Here is a 22,439-nt window from a genome sequence, read left to right on the forward strand (position 1 = left end):
TGAGCAGAAGGTATTCAGTCTACAAATATGCTTCATAAAAGGAATCTCAGGTTTTAAATAATGCATTTTTCTCTCAAATGGAGAAACTGAAGGTGCAGTTCCATGACACTGCTACATCAATTAACACCTAGTTTCAGCCAAAAGAGCTAATCTTCATGTTCTGAAATATAATAGAATGAGATAATAAAGTTCAGTTCACTGAATTATTGAAGAATCTGCACTCATTTGAGGAAATTATATGGGGGAAAAATTATTTTTTGAAGTGCTATTGAAACTGGTTTTTAGAAAAATTACCTTCAGCAGTAAATTTGAATGGCAATTTATGGAAAAAAAGTAAGGGCCTTTAATGTAAACAATCTGGAAACAGGGTAGTTTTGATTTCTGATCTTCCCACAGTCTTAGTTAAGAAACCCCAAGCCTATAAATAAGCCAGCCTACTGTGCTGTTTTGATTCCTAATTCTTGATCAAATAATTTATATCTCATATAAAATAGGAAGTATTACATTTTTATATCTTAAATAAAATAGGAAGTATTACATTTTTATCTGGAGATCTTGCACTACTCAACAGAACTATTAAAAACATTATTTCTTCTTTATGCCCACAAAAAAGGTGCAGAGGATAGGAATACACAAAGAAGTTTCTGCAGAGCAAACAAGGGGATGAACCTGAAGAGCTCCAGTTATTCCATGAGAAATAGATACATGCACATCCTTATCCTAAAAAGCAGTTATTTCAAAAGGGGATAAATTCTTGTCTTACCTCAGGAGGTGAACGGGAGGTGGATTATCCTGTCCTGGGGTAAGAAGGTCTGTGTGGCAACCCTGCTGAGAAGCTGATGCACTTCAAGTTCACACAATGGTTTGAACTATCAATTCCCTATATAAATAACTTGTGTTCCCTATGTAAATAACTTATTCAGGGGTCCCTGACCAAAGGGAGTTATCCCAGCTCGGTGACAAAGCTGAGCCGTGCAGCCACCGTGGAGCCAGGCTGGGAGAGCTGAGGGTGCTCACCTGGAGAAGTGAAGGCTCCAGGAGACCTCAGAGCTCCTTCCAGTGCCTTGAGGGGCTCCAGGAGAGCTGGAGAGGGACTGGGGACAGGGCATGCAGGGACAGGACACAGGGAACAGCTTCCCACTGCCAGAGGGCAGGAGAAATGGGATATTGGGAAGGAATTCCTCCCTCTGAGGGTGCTGAGGCCCTGGAACAGGGTGCCCAGAGAGAAGCAAAGTTCTGAGCACAATCTTTGTTCCCTTGATGTTCAGGCACCACCTGAGAGAGAACAAAAATGCAACTCACAGCAAAACCCTTGCTCCAGGTACTGGGAAAAGTAAACGTAGCCATTGGTCATTCCTAAGTGAAAAACTCTGTCCCAAAGAGTATTTTCCCAAGTGCATTATGGAAACCATCTGTGTCAGCTCTGAAGATGAAAAATTCAATACTTGCAGGGAAAGTGATGCTGTTCCAGATTCTACAGAGCTGAGGGTAACAGCTGCACTGATCATCTCTGGCCAGTTGAAATATGGAATTCCCAGCACCATTAGTGTTTGGTTAAAAATTCCACATAAAAGAGAGGAGAGAACTATCCAGTTTTAATATTCCCACCCTTTATAATACATATGAGCAGATATCTTTCTGTAGCCTTTCTTGTAGAGATTTTGCTTGGCCTTTTAGTTTTACTTGTTTACTTCAGGATGTGTCCAAACAGCTCATGTAAACCAAGAATGAGAGTTCCAAAATCTTAATTGCCAGTTTGCTGGTTGATATTTCCTGATTGCAACAAGTAAATGAGAAAACTAGATGAAAAAACAGGGAGACAAAAGAGAACTGTTTTTTTAAATGTACTGTAAATTTTATATCTCAACCTTCCCAAGGAAGTTGCAAAAAGCTTCCATTTGAAAAGCACCCATTTGAAAAATCTACTTCAGCTAACATGCGCTTTTCTTGGGAAAAAATAAATACAAAAAATTTAAATTAGATATCTGAGCTAAGGGAAATAGATTGCTGACCCATGTCTTGGGGCTTTTTATTTTCTTTGTGCCAGTAAAGATGCTATTTTAAGGTTATAATTAGAGCTGGTTTGAAAGAAGCAGTTAAAAGGAATGTGTTGGTAATTTGACGAAATCAACTCCAGTTTTGATGAAAAGCCAGCTACTTTGAGTAACATCATTCACAGGCATTATAAAGTCAATGTCATTTAGTTCTTAATTTTAAATTCCTGATGTTTCTGATTGTAGTAATTCTCTTGACACAGCAGCCATGCAGTGTAACATTACACCAGGAGGCACAGAAAAGTGGTTTCTCTAACTTGTCATGCCAGTTTTGCAGTTCAAGCTCTTCTGAAACGCTGCTTTTTGGCAACTCCTATTGTGCAATAATTATGAAAGTGTTTTTTTTGAGTTTCTAAAGGGTACTCTACGAAGGCAGCTGACTCCTTCATTCCTACAGTGCCTCAGTAATTATTTCTCATCCTACAGGGCTTCCAGTATGTAATTTTATTATCAGGATTAATCAAGGAGAATGATTCATGCTTAGTGGAAAGCAAGGTAAGTTCAACACAACATTAGGACTGAAAAATGCACGACTCAAACTGAACTCACAACAGGATGAAGCTTTAACAACTGGCTCATGTAGACTGCTCTGTCTGCTGTCACTTCCAAAAATACAGTTCTATTCCAAGAGTGACAAAATAACAAATGGTTCCACACCTGCTTCGTTTCAGTGATGGTACCAAAATGGGTGCTTTGGCTCATTTTCCTAAACTGATGTAAAACAAAGGGATGTGAAAAGGAAGGAAGGGAATGGAGAAACTATGGTTTTTAGTTTTGTTTTTGAACAGTTTGAATTTCTGAATCCACAAAAATTCAAGCCCCAGTTCATATCTCTTTTGGGACATAAGATTATCTGCACTATTTCCTTACAGTGTCAGCTCTAATAAATATTATTTAAAGTGACATTTTAGAGCAGCTCAGTGCCTTTTTGACTGGGCTCATGAGGGACTGGCACCTCCTGGTGCTGAGCACGTGTAGCTGGAGATCACACCTTGATTAGGAAGAGACCAACAGCACCAAGCTGTCCCTTTGTTTCTCTTCCTCAGAAAAACAAAATCACCTTTCCAACAGACCATTCTGGGAAGATTGGATTTACTTTCACCTAGACCATGACAGTTAGCTCAGGACTGAGGACAACAGCCAGACAACAGTTTAAAACTCCAGTGCCCTAAAGGAAAAAAATATAAGCATAATTTTCAAGTCCAATTAAGGCTTTGGCTCTGAGCATTTGGCAGAAGGAGAAGAGTAAGCATTTTATGACTTGCCTTTGCATGGATGGTGCTATGAGGAGTTAATGTATTAACTAACAAGGTCCTTGTGAGTAATTTTTGACTTTGTGAGAGGGTCAGGGGAATCAGAGAATGGAGGGAATGTAGATTGCACTCAAAGCTGTTTTATCATCACTCCCGGGGGCAGTGTGTTTTCAGAGAAAAAAAATCACTTTTGTGGTAACTGATTTTAAAACAGGAATTCAGACTTTCAGTTTCTTTGCAGGATGGCTCCAGTTCCTCAGCTCTGCAGAGACTGATGCTTATCTCTGACAGCAAAAAAGGGTAACAGCTATTTCCAGACCTTGAAACAAAATCAGGGCATATGGGATCTGAGGAGCTACTGCAGTTCCTGTAAGGACTTTTGAAGGCAATTCCTGGAAAGAGTTTAGATCCAAGATTTCCTAGAAAACCTGGGAAAATTTTTAGGAAGGATCTAAATCTAGGATGGGAAATTCCTTGAACAGCGCAGGAGCCACTTCAGGTTCTAGATCCAGGAATTCCTATAAAAAGTGAGAAAATGCCAAGAAAGTTTGTAGGTCCAGAAACTCTAAAAAAGGTCTCTGTCCAAGAATTCCTGGAAAGATCACACATTCAGGAATACTTACAAAGCCCAAGAAAACTAGAAAAGATTTAGATCAGTTAATTCCCAGAAAGTGATAGGAAATTCTTTGAAAATTTCTCAGTACAGTAAATCATAACAGAGGTCTCAATCTAAGTATTCCTGGGAAGAATCTTGGTCCAGGATGTCCAGGAAAACTCCAAAAAAAAGACCTAAATATTCCTAAAAAGTTTATATATGTCAGATTTTTTAAAAAGACCATATCTTGAACGTTGTTTATTCTAAGTTGCTTATACAAATTGTTTGAGTAACTTTTACATTTCATCACTTGATTTAAAGCCAGTAACACTTCCCATATGGGCAAATCACTTCCCAGCTGAGCATTCTGGTTCTGGAAAGGTGAATAGAACTGGAGTCTCTCTTACGAAGCGTCTTCGTTATTTGTGAATAAGAACTACAAAAAAAGCCTCAAACCAACCCAACAAATGTACAGGGACACCTGTGAGTTATTATTTTAAGCAGTTTGGTTCAACTGTCAGAGAACAACGTGGGCTTTGTCACCAAGTACTTCAAACCAATCCTGCTAATTAGGATTTCAAGTTTAACACTGACATAAACAGATTGGCAAACTAATTTTGGGATCTGCAGCTCAGGGGAGGTTTTTTCTAGGTCTGGTCTATTTAGGATGATGTGATGAATACCATTGTTATGAGAGGGGTCTTTCACATCATGACATATTCCATTTACACAGCTGGCCCCAACATTTAATCTCACCAGAATCCAGTTTATTCCCCTCCAGCTGCTCTGACTCAGTAATGCTGACAGAAAAATTTCACGTCAGTAGAACAAGTGGCTTTTCCCTTCAGCACCAATTTGTGAAGGAGGGAAGGAAGGAAACACCATTCTGTGACAATTCCTTTGCTGACCACAGCTGCACTCACCATTCACTGGAAGTAGAGCTGCAGACCTGGAGAGGAAAACTTGGGACTTCTGGGCTCCTCATTATCTTCTGAAAACATGTTTTCTTCCACAGGCACTGCCAGGTTTTAAGCTACAACCTTATGCTCATAAAATAAGCTGAAAGATACCAATGATTTCAATGAGAAAGTCCTCTCAAAAAGCACACGGGAGGTTTAAAAGGGTGAAGTGCAAGCATTAAAGGTCCAGCTGATTTCAGAAGGATGTATGAAAAGTGAAAAAAAAATAAATCTCAAGGCACAGGTACTCCAAAAGAAAATAATGCCTTTTTTTTTTTTGGGGGGGGGGGGGGGGGGGGGGAATATGAAAGATAAGCCATGAGATCTAAAAAAAATGCACTGTCAGATAAGGAAATATCAAATACTTGGATCAGGAGAGACTAACAGGTTAATCCACATAGCATTTTCACTTTAAGTCACCATTCTTCTGAGTTTATGTATTTTACATAGATAAACTCCATTTGTTGTCTGCTGATTTGAGAGTGATTTGAGGCAGAAGTTTTTTTCTAAGGATAAGCTAAAGCAGAACTAGATTCTCCCAATGTTATCTGTGCAGCAGGCAGCAAAGCATCATCATTCATCCTTACAGTAAAAATAGTCCACACATTAATTACTACAGGGGACTCAGTGAAAATCTACTGAGAGAGAATTACATGTTGATAAAAGAAACCACCATGAATAATAATTGTGTAAAGCAAAATGCTAGAGGTGCTAAAATCTTGGTTTAATATCCTATATTTCGTACAGAACACAATAGGACTCTTTAGATGTGAAAAAAAGCCTTGCACGGTGTAGTTCACCACACCCTGCTCTGGAAAAGAGACAATCCCTTAGTGCTCTCTAGTGGCTGCCGGTCAAAGAACCTCTGCAGGCTGCACTGCCAAGTTTAAAAATACACAGAATTATCAAAGTATTCGATTGCCCCTGTAGCCAGCCACGACAGCCCAGGGAGAGCAGGCACTTGTGTTCACATCAGAGCTCTGCACTGCTGGGGCTTGCTCTTCCTTCAGGACTCAGTTCCACAACAGAACTGCAAATATTGATCTGCCTGAAATTACACAGAACAGGTTTAACACATTTGATGAGGATGAAGTGTATGAGGTGTCTCAAAGTTGGTATCAAAACGTGGCATCTTTTGACTCTCTAACAAACTCCAGCTGTGCCAGATTTCTTCCTGATCCTGGTGAAGGGAAAACCATTCCCTTCTGCTTGATCTGGACTTTGCAGCTGAGACAGCCAAAATGGGTGCCTATTTTGGGCTATTAAAACTCTCTCACTGTGCTGAAAACACAATTCATAAACCAAGCCTGAGGCCATCAGTCCTGTATAAAACCACCTGAGCAGAGACAATTATCCTCTGCCCACAGTTAGTGACACATTTCATAACCATTGTCAGGTTATGCTGCTCTTGTAAATTGTCTTATTACTAATAAATTATACGTTGATATTTATTGCTTCAGATGCATAAAGTCTAAATGACAAAATTACCCTTTAAGGTAATAAATTGATTCCTAAGGTTGGTACACCAAGAATTTCCTGTCCAACAGTGGATGGATTCTCTCAGCTCCATCAGACATTTATTCAGCTAAATAAAGAACAAATTGCTGAGTGTAAAACCACTACCAAGGGTTTGCAGTATCGTCCATTAGCTCCAGGATTTCCTTGACAGCAACAAAGGATTGCAGGCTGCCAATTATAATTAAATAGAGCTCCCTGTGGTCTTAAGCAGAGCTCCTCATTGCCCTGGACAGGAAAATGCAGATTAAAACACAAGAATAATAGAAAATGAATCCAAACCTGGTCCCAATAACTGCAATTTCCAGAACTGGAAATATCTACCTCTGTAAACAGCATGTAGATGACATTTGCCCTGGGTAGAATGCACAGGCTGTGACATTCCTGTGGAGTCAGCTGATCTTCCACTCAGGAAATCCGGTCAGAGCCCACATGAAAATTTCAGAAGTACATACTGCACCGTTCAGCTGCACATATAGAACACCCTTACAAATGGAGACAGAGATTGATTTTGACAGCTTTGGTTCGTAATGCATTAATAAGCAGAATTTTTGTAACAGCCGTGAAGCCAAGGGAGAAAGAAGACTAAACGTTAAAATAATTCATGACTTCTGAATGATTTGGAAGAAGAAAACCTACTGGCATCTTTCTTGACTGATCTAATTTGATTTATTTCCACTTTCTATAGAGAGGGGAAAAGGCAATGTCAGCAAAAACCCTCTGTTGGCTAGTTCATTAAGCAAGGGTATAATTACCTAATTATAAATACCATGGGTCACACAATCCTTAGCTGCATGAACCTCCATCTCCATACAACACACAGGCTTACAAATGACAAGCAAGACTTCTAAGCAGTCATTCATGTACACAATTAATTGCATATTTAGCAAAAATTTGTGTTCCAGCCTCTGTATTTCACATTGGGTTAGAATAAAAAAATTTAGACTACATGTTAATAATAATAATAATAATAATAATAATAATAATAATAATAATAATAATAATAATAATAAAAAAATCTAGTTTTGCAACTGAACCTTGAAACTTGACGGCCTTGGTCTTGCAGAATTAATTTGTAGGAGAGAGAGGTTTAAAGTATCTGTGTGGTTCACATATTATATTAAACTGATGTTGGGAACTCCTTTGCAAAGCATTTTTTTTGTGTCTAGACCTAAAAGGATACATTTGTATAACAACGAGAGGCACATGTTAGGGACAAGTGAAAACAAAGAGACTCTTTGTGGCAACCACCTGATTTTTGACTTGACTGGAAGAATTTACCAGGCAAAGCTTGCACTTTACTTGTTGGATAAGATGTTAAAGGATTTATTTCCAAAATACTCGAGATCCCAGCTGCAGGGTCTGGAGGTGTTCCTCTCATTACAGTCTAGGCTGGTTGGAAGCAAGGCTGGCAAAGAGTGTTTTTTACAATAGAACAGCACAGAAAATTCCATGATTACGCTGTTCTGACTTTGGTTATGACAACATCCATCTCCAGCCTTGAAGTCATGGAACAGGAGATCCATCCCGGGCTAATTTTGCAGGTTAAATTGTGCTGTTAGGGCTGATCCTGGGGAAACAAGCACTGCCTCTGTCCATGCAGGGAGCAGTGATGGAGCTGCTGAGCAGCCTGGCCTTCCCAAGCTGGCAGCGAGGTGGCATTAAAACAGCACACTGAGCTGCAGCCCCGAGGGGAGGGATGTCCTGCTGCCATGGCAACGTCCACAACTGTCTGAAAAACACGATATTTAAAAAGTAAACCAAGTTAGCCGGGTTTTGCTGAGGAATGGTTTCTCAGATGACTCACTGCATCTGCAAAAGAGCAAAGCACAACCTCCCCAGCAGTGATCTTACTGCACATCCACATTCTGCCAAAATGAGGGTGCAAACTACTGCATAAACCCTTCAGCTCTGAGGAAGCAGTAACTTTACTGTGTAGGAATGGTATGAAGTCCGAGTTTTCCTTAAAAATAAACTAGAAATTCCAGAAATGTGTTGGTAGCTGTTCTGCTTCCCTTCCCCAGCCTTGCTTCAGGAGCTGGTGAGTTGGAAATTGAATGGATGGGAGCAGCCCAAAGATTAGCCTGTCCCTGACAGATCAAAACCCAACACACAGGAGCACTCAGAGAAGAATGAAGGTGCAGCATAAAGTCACCACAGCTTTTCTGCCTGGGAAAGCTCAGACCTCAAGTTTTGAATGAGTCCTCATGCAGTAAATCCCTGAGACTGACCTGGAAGGGCTGGCTGTGACTTCTGGGCTGTCCTGCAATGCACTTCAGTCTCAGAACAGAAATTCCCCTGCTAACCTGGACCTTGCTTATGGGGAGCTCCAATCAATTTGATTTTTCATTCTCTTCAGCATCATCTCTAGACTTCCTGTATTTCCTTCCATGAATTGAAGCCCAACCGAAGTTGTATCTTCTGAGAGATGCTCATAAATCCTGATTATTATGATCTTCACTGGATTTCAGGTCCCAAAGAACTGCAAAGTGTTACCTACTGAAGGAAGCTCTGCCACTTGCTTCATGTGTCACTGGCCCCTAAAGTATTTTAAGTCTCCAACAGCTGAATTTCTTGTGTATTGTGGTCAAAGTGTGAAATACCACCACAAATCGTGTGTTACACAAGAAATGAAGTGACAATAACAAAATACCATTGAAGGAAATGCTGAAAGGTGCTAACATGAGTGGAATCAGGATTTTGTCCTGCAACTCTACATCAAAGACTCATCAGCTCTCATCTAATTAGCACAGAGCACCACTTTTCCCTTTCCACTTCTGCTGACAACTGAATGATCTTCACTGTTCGAATTAATTTGAAAAATGTATACGTCAAAATTATTCCAGATTTGGCAACAAGATGAGCTCTGAATCAGAATGTACTGTCTGAATGCAATACATAATAAGAAGAAATGACATCTCTGATCAGGCTACAAGTTGCCTAAGCTTATCTCTGAGGCAAAAATGAGCTGCATTACTTCTAAAATACAATGAATTGCAAGGCACAAGCAAATCAGAGGTTTTTCTTTTTCAGAGGTATTTTGTTTCCAAATGGAATTTTAGTGCTCCAAATTGCTGTTTAAAAAGTCTGGGATTTTACACTGCATTCTTTTATATTTACAACCAACATCAGCTTCTTGGAGCTATTTCTACCATCCTGAATTGTAGAACCTGCAGGACCGATGTTACAAATGTAACAAGAAACACTCCACTATGTTTTTCTGTATTAATTCATAGAGCTTGCAGGATCTCAGTTACACCAAATATTACCTTCAGAGCCCCCACATATCTGCAGCTTTTTTGTAGTTTTGGGTATTTGAGATTGTGAAATACTTTGAGGATGGAAGTGAGAATAAGGAAGTTCCAGCCACGTATCTTCTTAAGAACACAGTGCCTGTAAAAAACCAAGATATTCCGTATACAAGAATATTAATTCCCCAAAATGTGGAAAGGAGGGAGATTTGGAGCTGGAATTTGTATGTACATCCCTTCTCCTCAGACATCCTGAGGTCTAAGTGGAACAAAAAAACCAGAGAAGATAATGAGATTCATCCCTTCAAACTGGCACAAACAACATTTATGTGGCACATCACCTGGAACCTCGCTGGCTTTGACACCTGAGGAGTCCCTGCAGTGTTCCCCACAGAGCTGCCTTTTCCCTGCTCCCCGTGCACAATTACAGTGCTCAGTGACCACATCCTGGAGCTCTCTGCTGCCCTGGGCATGCTGCACAGATGAGTTCACTCCCCACACACGGGGCTGTTGCTATTATAAGCTGCATCATTTAAAATAAGGCTACAGGTTCCCCTTCCCATCATCACAGCATAGAAGGATGTGAGTAGAGCTGGGTGTCAGGGCAGGGAGTTGAGCTGAAGATCCTCCTTTAGATTTTTTCCAGCCTCTTTTCCTGTTCCTTTATCTGTAAAATGGGAGTGAGGACTGGAGCTGTGAAGGAAAGCAAAACTGAAAATCAGATGGGCCATTGCCAGAATAGCTCCTGAGTATCAGAGATTCTCAATGTGCACGAGGCCCCCAATAAACAAGCCCCTGATGCTTATTCATTTTTTATTTGCTTTCTGTAGTAGTACCTTGGAGAAGACGTGTTACAAGTCTTTGTACTTACAAAGTTGTGACTGTTGGGTGATATTTCATCTCTTCCTGGTGACATGCATTTATGCTCTTGACAAACAAAGGCTCAAAATAGGCTCTGTGTCCTCTTTACAAAGAAAGCATCTGAGGGGAAAAAGCCCCCAACAAAGTAAATAGAGACAAGAGTTTTTTGAGCATGGGATGTTCATTTCTGTTATGGTGAGCACGCTGAGCTACAACAAGCTGGCATAAAAATCTCAAAAACTAGGTTAAGACTCACAAGCAGCAGAACAAATGTTTTCTGTTGCTGCATCGAAGAAAACTGCTCCTAGCAAGGCTATCTGTGCCTGGGTCATCAGAACAATTGGAACATGAAAGCTGATACTGTCAATCCAAATGTACCTTGAATTCATTTTTCTAAATAACAACACAAAACCCCCACATCAGTGGTGCTCAGAGATCACATGTAGGCTTCAGATTAAGGAAAATAAGGTTGTTTAATATTCTGCTGATTCGAGAAAAACAGCACTGACATGACTCACCTCTTTTCTTTCTCCCTAGACAATCATTCCTTTCTAACACAAGTTTGGATTTCTCTTTATATAACCAGCTCATACAACAGGCATTCAGCTGTCTGTCAGAGAGAGAAAACAAACTAATCGAATCATCCATACCATTTATATAGTTGCATTTAAAAAAAAAAAAAATCAAGGAAAGACATATCAAATGGACATGCATTGGTTTGGCTGTGGACTATGCATCAAAATAAATAAAATTATAAAAAATTTTATTTTCTCTTCTGTGTTGCTTGGGTGGATATTTCATTTCAAGAAGTGTTTTCCTGCAACTGAATGGGTGCCAATTGCAGAGATATTTGCTATTAAGCTAGAAAAATTTCATCATAACTTTTCATCATAAATACAAAAGGCTAGAAAACCTCTGAGAGATAAAACAGATCAGATCATTGGACTTTCTGGGAAAATGCTGAAAACTTGTTTACCACAAGACTCCTCTACTGAGAAAATAAACCAAACAAAAGGAGAGTCATGTTTCTACTAACAGCTATTCTGATCCCGCAAATAGTTTTGTTTGTGACACTGACAGAATCATATGGAGTAGTAAATGGAAATTTGAGGGCAATTTTTCATGTGCTTTGTACCCACAGGTAGAAGCAGTCTTAGTTTCATTCCAATTTAATTCCAATTTCAGAGGGATTTACAAGTCAATATACTTGGAATATATTAGTTAATGCCTGCCTCCATCAGCTTCTATTTTATTCTGTGAAAAGGCTCCATTCCTGCTTGGTGTTGGTCTTTCAACATGAAGACAAGACTTTGCCTTACGTTTATTTTTCCCTCTCTAAAGCCCTGCCCCAGAAGGAATGGAGAGCCTCCTATAAGGTAAGGAAGTACAAAGTGCCACAGACACATCATCATCACCTCTGAAATTTGAAAGACAAGCAGAAAATCCTACTTTTAACACAAGAGACATTTTTTAGCAATGTGAGTTTGAATAATTCAACACACTTTTTTTTTTGTTTTTTTGGTACCTCCTCTCCCAAACATGATGATGGTTCATTTTGGAAAGAACAAGGTGCAGGGGCAGCTCCATCAGCAGGCACAAACCACAAACCAGGGATTTATCCCCAGAGTGAGCCTCTTGATGCTTGGTTTGTCAGGCATGAGAGAAAATGCTCTATAACTAAATGAAAACAGCAAGGCAGATTCCAGCTCTCTTTGACTGTTTTGTACCAGACAATATTTTAAATCCAAAGGAATCCTGTAAAGTGTCCTCTGCCGAGGCAACCAGGATGGGAGCTGGTTAAAAATACATCCCTCTCATCCTCTGTGCTTCTGTAGCTACCCAAGATGTCTTGGAGATATCTTCTTAGGTTGAAAATATTTTAATATATTCAGTCTTATACAAATGCTTAAATCTGATATGAAACTTCTCAACCCTACATTTTAAACATGAAATCAGTATCATTCTTCATCACAGAAGACAGCTATTGATTAGTGCAAACAGACTTTCACAGAATTTACTAGAAACCATCAGCATTTTCCAGCATGACCTAAAAGCTGTATTGAGAAAAAGCATTTAAAACTTGCTACTTCCTCTCCTTTTAGGACTAAAAATAGATTTGGCTCATTATCTCACTTAGCACCTCAATGTATTTCATGGCACGATGACACAGCTTAGATTAAACCTCCCCATGCTTCTTTCTCCTTAAGATTTACCTTACACACAGCAAGAAGGGGCAGTGCTCATTGAACCAGAAACTGATTGATATTTTACTTTAAACCTTTTTGGAGTTCTGTTCTCAGGACAATATTCCCACTTGCTGTTGGATGCAGCAGCTCACTGCAGACACAGGTGGATGTCACCCCAAGAGCCACATTCAGGCCTTCCCCAAATGGAATCCTGGATGAATTTTCTTACCAAGCCCCACCACTAAATCCACACCTACAGAGTTTTTCTTTCCTCCAAAGGTCAGTAAGATGATTGACTCTCAGGGACACACAGCCCAAAAGTGACTCCCAAATCAGATGTGTGCACAGCTTTAAAATTTGAAGTTCCTGCTTAAAGAAAAGCTGCAAGCACACGTCTCAATGTGATAGATTTGGGTTAAATCCCCTCAAAACGTAACAAAGATAACCCCACGTAACTGCTTTGTTTCTCCCTGCTTTCAGAAATGGCTAAACACCATTTTCTTTGTTGAAGAGTAGCAAAATGTTTTCCACATATTTATGTAAAAACAGAGCCAGGCTCTTCTCAGTGGTGCCAAGTAATAGAACAAGAGGCAGTGGTGAAAAACTGGTGCTTAGAAAGTTCCACCTGAACATGAAGAACTTCCTTGCTGTGCAGGTGAGGCTGGGGAATTTCCCTCCACTGGAAATATTCCAGACCTGTCTGGACACAATCCTGTGCCCTCTTCTCTGGGACGACCCTGCCTGAGCAGGGAGGTTGGAGCAGGTGACCCCACTGTGGTTCCTTCCAACCTGAACCTTCTGTGGATGGGAATGAAAGATTGCATTGATGGAAAATTTTCTGATACAAAGGTAGGTTCATCCCTAAAATTTTGCAAACTTGCACCTGTCCCGTAACAGGAACTTGGTCAGCTGCATGTAAACCACTGCTCTTGAGTCAGCCCAAGAAATCTAAATGAGTGTATTCCTCAGCACCAGTTCCATGCAGAGACAAAAGCAGAGTTTAAGGCAGACACGAGATGAGAACCCCCACAATCCCAGCAAGTGCTGACCGAGCATTCCACAGCACTTCACCGGGAGAGTGATTAGAAAGCATCCCTGGTTTTTACAGGTCAAAACTTCAAGAATACCTGACCTGCATCACCGGGTACAGACCAGCAACCCCCCTGCCGGCACCCTGCACAGGATGGGGAGGAACAACAAAAAAAAATAAATCCATAAAAGCAGTTATTCCCTTTAAACAAATTCCCAAACCAAGCTGTTCAGCCCGAGTCGGAGCATCCCGTTTCTGCGGGGTCCCCGTGCGACACCTTTGTCTCCGGCCGCAGCCCAGCGGGAGCTCCGACCGAGCTGCGCGGGGGTCCCGGCGGGCGCGGAGCGATGGAATCCCCGCTGGTCCTGCCGAGGGAACCCCCGCGGGCCACCCTTCCCCCCGGAACACCTTTACCCTCCGGGACACCGTCCCGTGCCAGCCCCGGGGGGAGGCGAGCGGCGGACTCCGGCCCCGCGGCTGTCCCGGTGCCGGGGGGTCGCGCCGGTCCGTCCCGAGGGACAAAGCGCCCGGACGGGCGGGACAAGCCCCGGGACGGCTCCGGGGCCACGGGCGGGTCCCGCACAGCGAGGGCGGGGCTCTGGGCCGGTGACGCTCCGGGGCTGGACCCGCGCACCTGCGGAGCCCCCGCCTTTGTGCAGTGCAGGTGCGGCGCCCCCCCCGCCCCCCCGTGACGTCAGGCGGCGCTCGCGGGGCAGGATGGGAGAATCCCAATGTTTTCCAATGGATGCGCTCAGCAGCGCGGCGGCTTGAGGCGACTCCGGCAGCGGCGCTCGGGGGGGCGTCCCGGGAGGGGGCGGCGGCGGCGGGGGGCCGGGCCGGCGGCCCGCGCCCCGGCTCTTCCCCACCCCGCCAGGCGGCATGGCCCACCCCCCTGAGGCGCCCGGAGCTGCCCCCTGAGCGCCCGGAGCCGGCGGAGCGCCGCGCCGCAGCCCTGCCGACGGCGCCGGGGAAGATGCTGCCGAGGCTGGTCCTGCCCGGCTGACGCCCCGCAGCCGCCGCCGCCGCCGCCGCCGCCGCCGCCGCCGCCGCCGCCGCCGCACCCCCGTCCCCCATTGTCCCCCGGCCGCCTCCGGCTCCATGAGCGCCTCCTCCTCCCTCCTCCTCTGAGCTTCCCGCCCTCCACCTCATGGCTGCATCGGAAGAAGGGACCGGCTGCTTTCTCCCGCGAGGCAGATCGCAGAGTGACCCCAGCATCCTCACCGACCCCGCGGGCCCCGGCGAGCACCCAGGTAACGGCCCCGCTCTCGCCGGCGGCGCTCGGGGCGCGCCGGGAGCATCCGCCAGTTTGTAGGGAGCCCGTCCGCCACGGGCGGGCAGCAATTGGGAACACATTTCCTGCAGTAAGTGCCGAAATGGTGCAGCGGCTGAGCTCCAAACGGGATTAGAGCGAGCGCGTCCCGCGGCTTCCCCATCGGGCGCCCGCCGGTGCCGGGTCCGGCCGGCCGGGGGTCCCCGGGGCCCGCACAGCTCATTTATGACTTTGGTGGGGAGGGGGAAATGAGCGCTAATAAAGCAGGCTGTTTGCATGGGATCGCCATGGAGACAAGGGAAGCAGAGTCATAATTAAACGCTTTCTGCCCACCAGAAGGTAATTTTCACTTCATAGGGAGAAGCGTAATCTCCTTGTGAAGTGTGGGCACAGAGGGTGGTGCTGAGGGGACACAGCCCAATCGTTAGTGTATAAATAGAATATTATGATTAGTTGTTGTTTTGGTTTTTTTTTAAACAATGGCTAATGGTATTTTCATCTTCACTTTGAAGAGTAATTCTAAATGTCTGTTGGTGGTGACTCAGTGATTTCAGATCGTCAGAATCTAAGCAGTGTTGAGACCTTTAGGAAAAAAAAAAGAAACAAATAGCTACATCACTTTGATGTGATGTGATTGCACGGAAAGGCACAACAACAAGCTGGAAGCAAAGGGTAAGAGCCAGTTTACTCTCAGTTTCCCTGAATAGATTGTGGTCACACAAGAGCTGTCAGGTTTCTTTATGAGAAAAGAAGTAATCAAAACAGCATAAAGACAATGAATGGGGTGTTGATCATCACTACTCACTGCTGATTTCTAAGCCTAGAAATGGGTTTGGGTTGTGGGTCAGGCACTACCAGCCTGAGGAGACAGTCCCTGGATGGAATTTCGGGTTGAACTTTGTTCCCCTTTCTCAGATTACTGAGTAAATAAAATATTCCGGGCTCTATTCATACACCTGCTATATTGCTTCCTTCTGAGCCAATGAGGATATTAATATTTGTATCTAATTTGAGTTCTTCTATTTATTTGCCTTATCAAGCAATTGTGAGTGCATTGGTCTGGAGTGAAATACAAATTAAATTAAGGCAAACAGTGGATGATTTATCCCTGATTACCAACTGTTCCAATACCCTAAGTGAAGGGAACAAAGGACTCTTCTAACATGAACTGCTCGACTCACTCCCAAAGGGGCAATCTTGACTGAAAGAGGAATGTATGTTTCTGCCATTTGATTTCTGGAAGCAGAAGTGACTAATGAAAGGAAGGCGTGTGCAACCTCAGTTTTAATTCCTCTAGATTGTTTTCCTCTAATTAATTCTTTTGGCCTTTGTGAGACACACGACAAAGAAAGTACACAACATGTCCGACAAATAGACAAAGATATAAACATTATTGTGCTTTTTGTTAGGGGAGGGAGCTGTCAATACCAAGGAGGATTTTTCCCCTATTACCAGCTCCATCAGATTGTCCCATTGCATGGCAGAAGCTCTACTAAAACGCAGGAGAAGGTGTCTTGTATGTATTCTGTTATTCATGCAATATGTGGAGAGAAACAAAAGGTGTTAAATACATATTTGTTTTTGTTCAGGTAGGTATGAATAGTCAGTGGTAGGATTAGCGTGTTTGGTAATATTTTCAGGTTTTAAATTTGTTCATCAAATAGTATTGAACATCTGTATGCTTCCAGATAATAATAAAATGAACCTAAATTGCTTAATTTAAATAAAATTTTACCCTACAGTGTTATGAGCAATCATTATGAGCAACTTCACACATTTGGCTACTTAAAAATCTGGAATAAAATTGATGTTATTTTAAGAATTATGAATGCTAGATGACATAAAATTGCAGTTTATCTTATTTTACTGTCCTGGATAATAATTTATTCATTATTATTATACCAACATAAACATCTAGGGACTCTAGGTCAAAAGCCAGTCTTAGGAGTGGGAAATGCTGTGTCCAAAGTTTGTGTTTACATCCCAACCCTGCTCACAGACAAACCATGTAGAGAAGTGTGAACATGTAAGATTCTTTGTTAATCCAAAAACTAAATTAATCCTATTAATATTTAAGTTGCATGTTTAAATCACAGACAAACCAACCAAAATTATACCAAAATATGAGCATAACTGTAGGATCCCTGCAAAAACCATTCCTAATTTTACCTGGCCTTTGAGTGATGCCATATCCCTACTGGAGATGCACTCTTGTTTTGGAACAGTTTTTTGGCTGTATGATGTGGTCAGGGATTATTCTGCATCAACTCATTTGGCTGTGCCTACTGAGGAAAGTACATTGAGGTAGGATATGTGGTAGGGCAGCTTAGACTCTCAAAAATTTCCTGATGGATTTTTGGTTTAAAGACATATTTATATTCCTCTTCTTGACATGTGCAATTATGGTGGTTTTTCGTTTATGTAGGAAGTTTCAGTGCCATAGCTGAAAGTGTAGACCTGGCAGCATAAAGATTTTTGTGTATTCCCCGAAGGAAATCCTGTGATGCAATGTTTCATTTTCCTTTCCCTCCTGAAACACCAATTTAACCAGTAGAACTGACCCATCAGAGCAGGGTTTGAGCCTCGCTGGCTGTCTCAGAATCTGCTCTCACTGGACCAAATCATTGCTTTTTAGCTGATCCTGAGCAATGTAAACATCAGATCCAAGGAACTCGGGATGAGCAGGCTGAGATGATGAGGGTTGTTTCACCTTCCCAGTGCCTCATTTGCAATTTTTTATGAACTATAGCTTGGGTGAAATGTCAAAGGGAGTTTCCCCACGTGAGAGCAGAGCTGAAGTTTGTTTGTTTGTGAGGTTTTTATTGTGTTTTGTTCATTTTTAAAGAGGACTCTATTTTCATCCAGCAAGAACATGGAATAACTCAGTAGCTGGCTGGTTCAAATATCCTTAGATGCTGATTTTTGAGACTTCCTCACACTCACAGTCCTGACTAATGCCAGCAGAAGCTGCAATTACTCCAAGCCTTGAACAATAAAGGCTTCATGATAAAGCCTCTTATCTAGTGTGCTTTTCTTCACAAAGCATTCACTGTAGAAATGAAAAGCTATTTTATAACCTTAGAAGAGCTGTAATCTTTACAGTGACTTTAATCGAATATAAAAAACTTACAAAATTACCACATGCCACTACAATCTTACCAATATTCCTATAATAAGTCAGATAAACAAGGTGTTCAGTAAACTAGACTAGGGGCAGTTAATAGCTATTTATTCTAAATCAGAGATACAAATTCACTGATTTAGATCCTTCATGTGCAACTTTAATTAAACAGCAGCTCCTCACAGTGATCAGTAAAGACGTCACAGTCATGGTCTAAGAAGAAAAGATGGACTTTAGTTCACGCTCTACTGACAAAAAGATGATTTCCTCCAGCATTTAAATGGTGCATAGAGGTCCTATTGGTAATGCAGAGAATACTGGAAATAAGGAAAATAAGAAGGAATGAGTGTTTCCTTGCTTTAATTGGATCAGTTATTTATTTTCTCCTTTAAGATAAAATCATGCATTTCAGCCTGTATTTAAGTGAACTATTTTATGGCCACTGAGCAGTATTTTATGAGAATTACTGTAGTACAACGGACACTGGGCTTCGTGTTTGAGTCTGTTTAAGCTCACTGTCACACTGAGTGAGCAAGTCTTGGAAAAGGAGGATGCCCTTAGTTTGGGAAACAGACATCAAAATACTCATATCTTGCTTAACTATAGACTGTGTCTAGGCCAGGCTGTTGTTCAGAAAGTGAATTTAATCTTATTCATGGAATCACAGGATGGTTTGGGTTGGAAGGGCCCTTACAGATCATGTGGTTCCAACTCCCTGCCACAGGCATGGGCACCTTGCTGACCTGATTAGATCAGGTTGCTCCAAGCCCTATCCAACCTGGCCTTGAACACTTCCAGGGATGTCAAGAATTTCCGTATCTTATGTGTCTTTCTCCTCCTCCATGTTTCCAGATAAGGATCAAGAGAGAAAGGGGAGTCTAAAGAGAACAGATTTCAGTATCACCATCTAATTGAGAGACAGTTGCAGGAAGCCAAAATATTGCTCTCATTATATCCTTCCAGCAGTCACAGGGCAGAGAGAAGATTGACAATCTCATTTGATTTGTATCATAAAAGGGAGGGGTGCACAGACTGAAGAAGAACACACCATGTCAAAACTCTGTATTACTTGAGGAGATACAGACAACCATGACAATGTGTGAAAATGTCATCCCCCTCCCCCCCCTTAATTTTGGGATAATCCATTTGAATTTGTATAAGTACACATTGATGCCATCACGTTTTGCTCTCTGTGCTGCTGCCTTTCCTTCCTGGAACCACACAATTAACGAAAATCTCCAGGATGGGGTTACTGAGCTCTCCAGCAGACCTTGCCAGGGGTCCACCATGTGTTCCTTGTCCTCCAGTGAAGGATGTGTATCCAGGCAAGGAGCTGTTGTGGTGCAGGCAGTGGTGTTAGATGTTGTTAACAGCTCTGTCATCATAATTTCATACTGCCTGGTGAAGGGGGGCTCCTCAGCCTCTCCTCTGGTGTGGTGTGCTTCAAGACCTGACAAGTTAGAGCTACTGCAGAGTAGCTATTCCAGAGATACATGAGCATGTCTATGCCAGACACTCATTCCCTTTTTTTTTCTATTGATACCACGTGTAATCAGCAGCTCTGTGCTCTGGATTAATGCCAGGGGAGAACAACTGCATAAGACTTAAAAGGTCCTCCATCACTGTTTCTTGTTTTCATAATTCAAAAGTTGTGTAGCAGGCAACATTCTGGTAAGTGTTCTTCTAGGATGCAAAGAAGAGATGCTGAGATGAGATTTGAAATGTTATGTTCCTTTTACTTCATCTCTCTTTGGGTTGGAGGCTGACCTGAAAGCCAGCAGAGCCTCACAGGCAGAGTGAGGAAGGACATCAGCCATCCAAGTAATGGCCAGGGAAAGCTGGGATGCAATAAACAGCAGGTATAGGAATACTCTCTAATATGGCTTTATCGTCTTCTGTTTTGAAGCTGTAACCTCCCCTGGATGGACTGTGCCACTCCATATCTATCATTGTCTTCTCTTACAATTTTTGGGTTGATTTGGATGCTGAAGATTTTAATTGATTCCTGTTACTGCTGTATTTGTTCCTTGAACAAGATTGCTCGGTCTGAGCCTCGAGCAGTGGTAGGGAGCCTGTGAGCCATTGGAAAGCTGTGCTTTCCCCTTAAGCAGGACACTGGTAACCTCAGTGATGTTGGAATCTACTGGTGGGGGATGTTTGGAAACTCAAAAGCAGATTGAAAGTAAAGTGTGGTAGGTTTGGGCTGCAGGTGCTGGCATAGAGCAAAGGGAAGGCAAAGACAAGCAGGAATTCAGCTGGAGTGCACATAGATTGGTGCCAGCTCTCTGAATCTGCTTGAGTCATTTTTGCTGCAAATCTTTTCATGCCAGGCTCATAATTCAGAAAATCTTCTAAGTGTGTGCTTAACTTCCAACATGTGCTTAAGATGGAAGGAACTTGATAGCAGAGGGAAGACAGAGAGATGCTGCTTCATCCTTCTCCAGTCATTTAGATCAATGCAACTTAAATCAGGGACTTAAAGGCTTATCTGTGATGTCTTTAGTTGTTGCATGAATTTTAAAATTTTATCGTAATGCTTGAGCCAGGCCACCTATAAAAAGTTGTTTGAGGTTTTGTTTGGTTTTTTTTTTTTCACCAGAAAGATTTTGGTTTCCATTTCATCTTTCTCTATCAACAAGTCTGTTCTGTTAACAGAGTTTGTTTTGCCTGCATTTTTCTGAAACAGAATTTTACCAGGTCTCCTACATCCTTTCCTTTATTAATTTATGGACAAAATTATCTAATCAGTGCTTTTGCTCCAGTTTATAACTGAACCTTATGTTTTATATATATGAAACTTAGCGATATTCTCTCATTCAGAAGTTCCTGTTCCTAAGGGCTCCCTGCAGAAAGTTATTGTTCCACACCTTTGGGGGCTGTACTCAGGAATACTCAGTAGGGACTAGAGACATGCAGGCTATTAGTTAATAGCTCATTTTCATTTCCATTGAAATCCAAATTGACTCCTATAAAGCTTCCCAAAACATTTGCTATTTGTGTGAATATAGAGTTTTTCTGTCACATATCATCACCATATTACCAAGTACTACAGTGGCAGTTATATTTTAAGAAATGATCCACTGTGCTTTTGAGAAGGCCTTTTCATTTCTCATCAAATTCCCAGTGCCTTGGTCGGATCTAACTGGACCCCAAGTCCCTGTGATGCAGAGAAACTTCACTGGAAGCACAGAACTCCCTTTTTTCCTGTGTCCTGCAGCAGAGAATCTGCTTCCCCAGCAGCCCTTGTCCCTGGCACATGACTCATCTCACACATGGCAGCTCTGCTCCAGCGTTTTCCAGGAGGGGAGGATGATCTCCCCATCTCTGGAGAGGAGGATGGGCACAGTGTGCTCGGGAAGCTGCAGAGGTGGGACCTTCCTGGGCATGGATTCCCTTCTTCCAAATCCATCATTTGGGTCCTGTACATATAATTTCTGTCAGTGGTGGGGTATCATTACATTGCTCAACATGATGCACCCTTAAACTGTTTTTTGCTGTTGCCTGAGTATTTTATTTACTGATACTCAGTTTATGTTTTGGGAATCAAGAGAGAGCTTGGTGAAGTTATGTTTTAATGCTACTTTTGCAGAAATTAAATGAGGTCAGTTAATAAGTATGCTATTCATGCTGAGGGTAGGTTTTAGGCTTTTCCAGTGCTTGAGTGTTCCCAGTGTTTGGAGATTTGTATTTAGCCAAACTTCGGAGTTCTGTAAAGGAAATACAGAGCTTTAATGGGGGAAAAAAGTGTTTTAATATTGTCTTTTCTTCTAAATCCCAAGTTGGCAGGTAGTCTCAATGTTGCTGAAAAGACACTTAAACTGTTAAAATCTCTTTATCCAAGAAGTGGAAATACTGATTATACACCATCAAAACCTAGACTGGATTTATGAGAGTGAGCTCATCATATTGAAAATACCTGGTAGTTTTTATGTTTACCTTTGTCTTTTTAATTCAGGCTTTCTTTTAAAATAGAAGTAAACCCCAAATTTGATTTCATACCTTAAGTGAAAGAGCTCTGCCCTAATTTACACACTTAATAACTTGTGCACACAAGTAGTTGCTTCTCTGTGCAAATAAAAGAAACTCGTGTCTGTTAAATAATAAAAGATCCTCACACTTCAGCTATGAATGAAGGCGGTTTAAGATTATTCATTCAGTCGATGTTTGCCACACTTTGAGAATGGAATGAGTTACATAATGCTGGGAATCATCTTTATCTGGAAATGTAACTGTATATTTTAGTGAGTAGTTAGGTAACAGTGTTAATTCTTCCCAAAATCTTTAATTTGGGAACCCTCTTTCAAGATTGCCCAAGTCTTGCTGTAATGAATTGGCTACACCATT

General features: G+C 42.1%; 1 protein-coding gene and 1 long non-coding RNA gene across 3 annotated transcripts in view; one reads left to right on the forward strand and one right to left on the reverse strand.

The window, feature by feature from the left end:
- Window positions 1-14,747: 14,747 nt before the first annotated feature.
- The window catches only part of PHACTR3 (phosphatase and actin regulator 3), a 99,283-nt gene continuing 91,591 nt past the window's right edge, over window positions 14,748-22,439 (forward strand). Inside the window, exon 1 of one of the 2 annotated variants that reach the window (XM_058850818.1) lies at window positions 14,748-14,954. In XM_058850818.1, the coding sequence (XP_058706801.1) occupies window positions 14,852-14,954 (103 nt within the window). In that variant the 5' untranslated portion in view covers window positions 14,748-14,851. The remainder of the gene's footprint in view (window positions 14,955-22,439) is intronic. The other variant, XM_058850819.1, reaches the window with a different exon arrangement.
- Window positions 18,189-22,439, reverse strand: part of LOC131585101 (uncharacterized) — a 52,579-nt gene continuing 48,328 nt past the window's right edge. The window contains exon 4 of the long non-coding RNA XR_009278864.1: window positions 18,189-18,308. This is a non-coding gene — a long non-coding RNA (uncharacterized LOC131585101). The remainder of the gene's footprint in view (window positions 18,309-22,439) is intronic.

Source organism: Poecile atricapillus, chromosome 15 (assembly GCF_030490865.1).
Source record: "Poecile atricapillus isolate bPoeAtr1 chromosome 15, bPoeAtr1.hap1, whole genome shotgun sequence".
NCBI lineage: Eukaryota > Metazoa > Chordata > Aves > Passeriformes > Paridae > Poecile > Poecile atricapillus.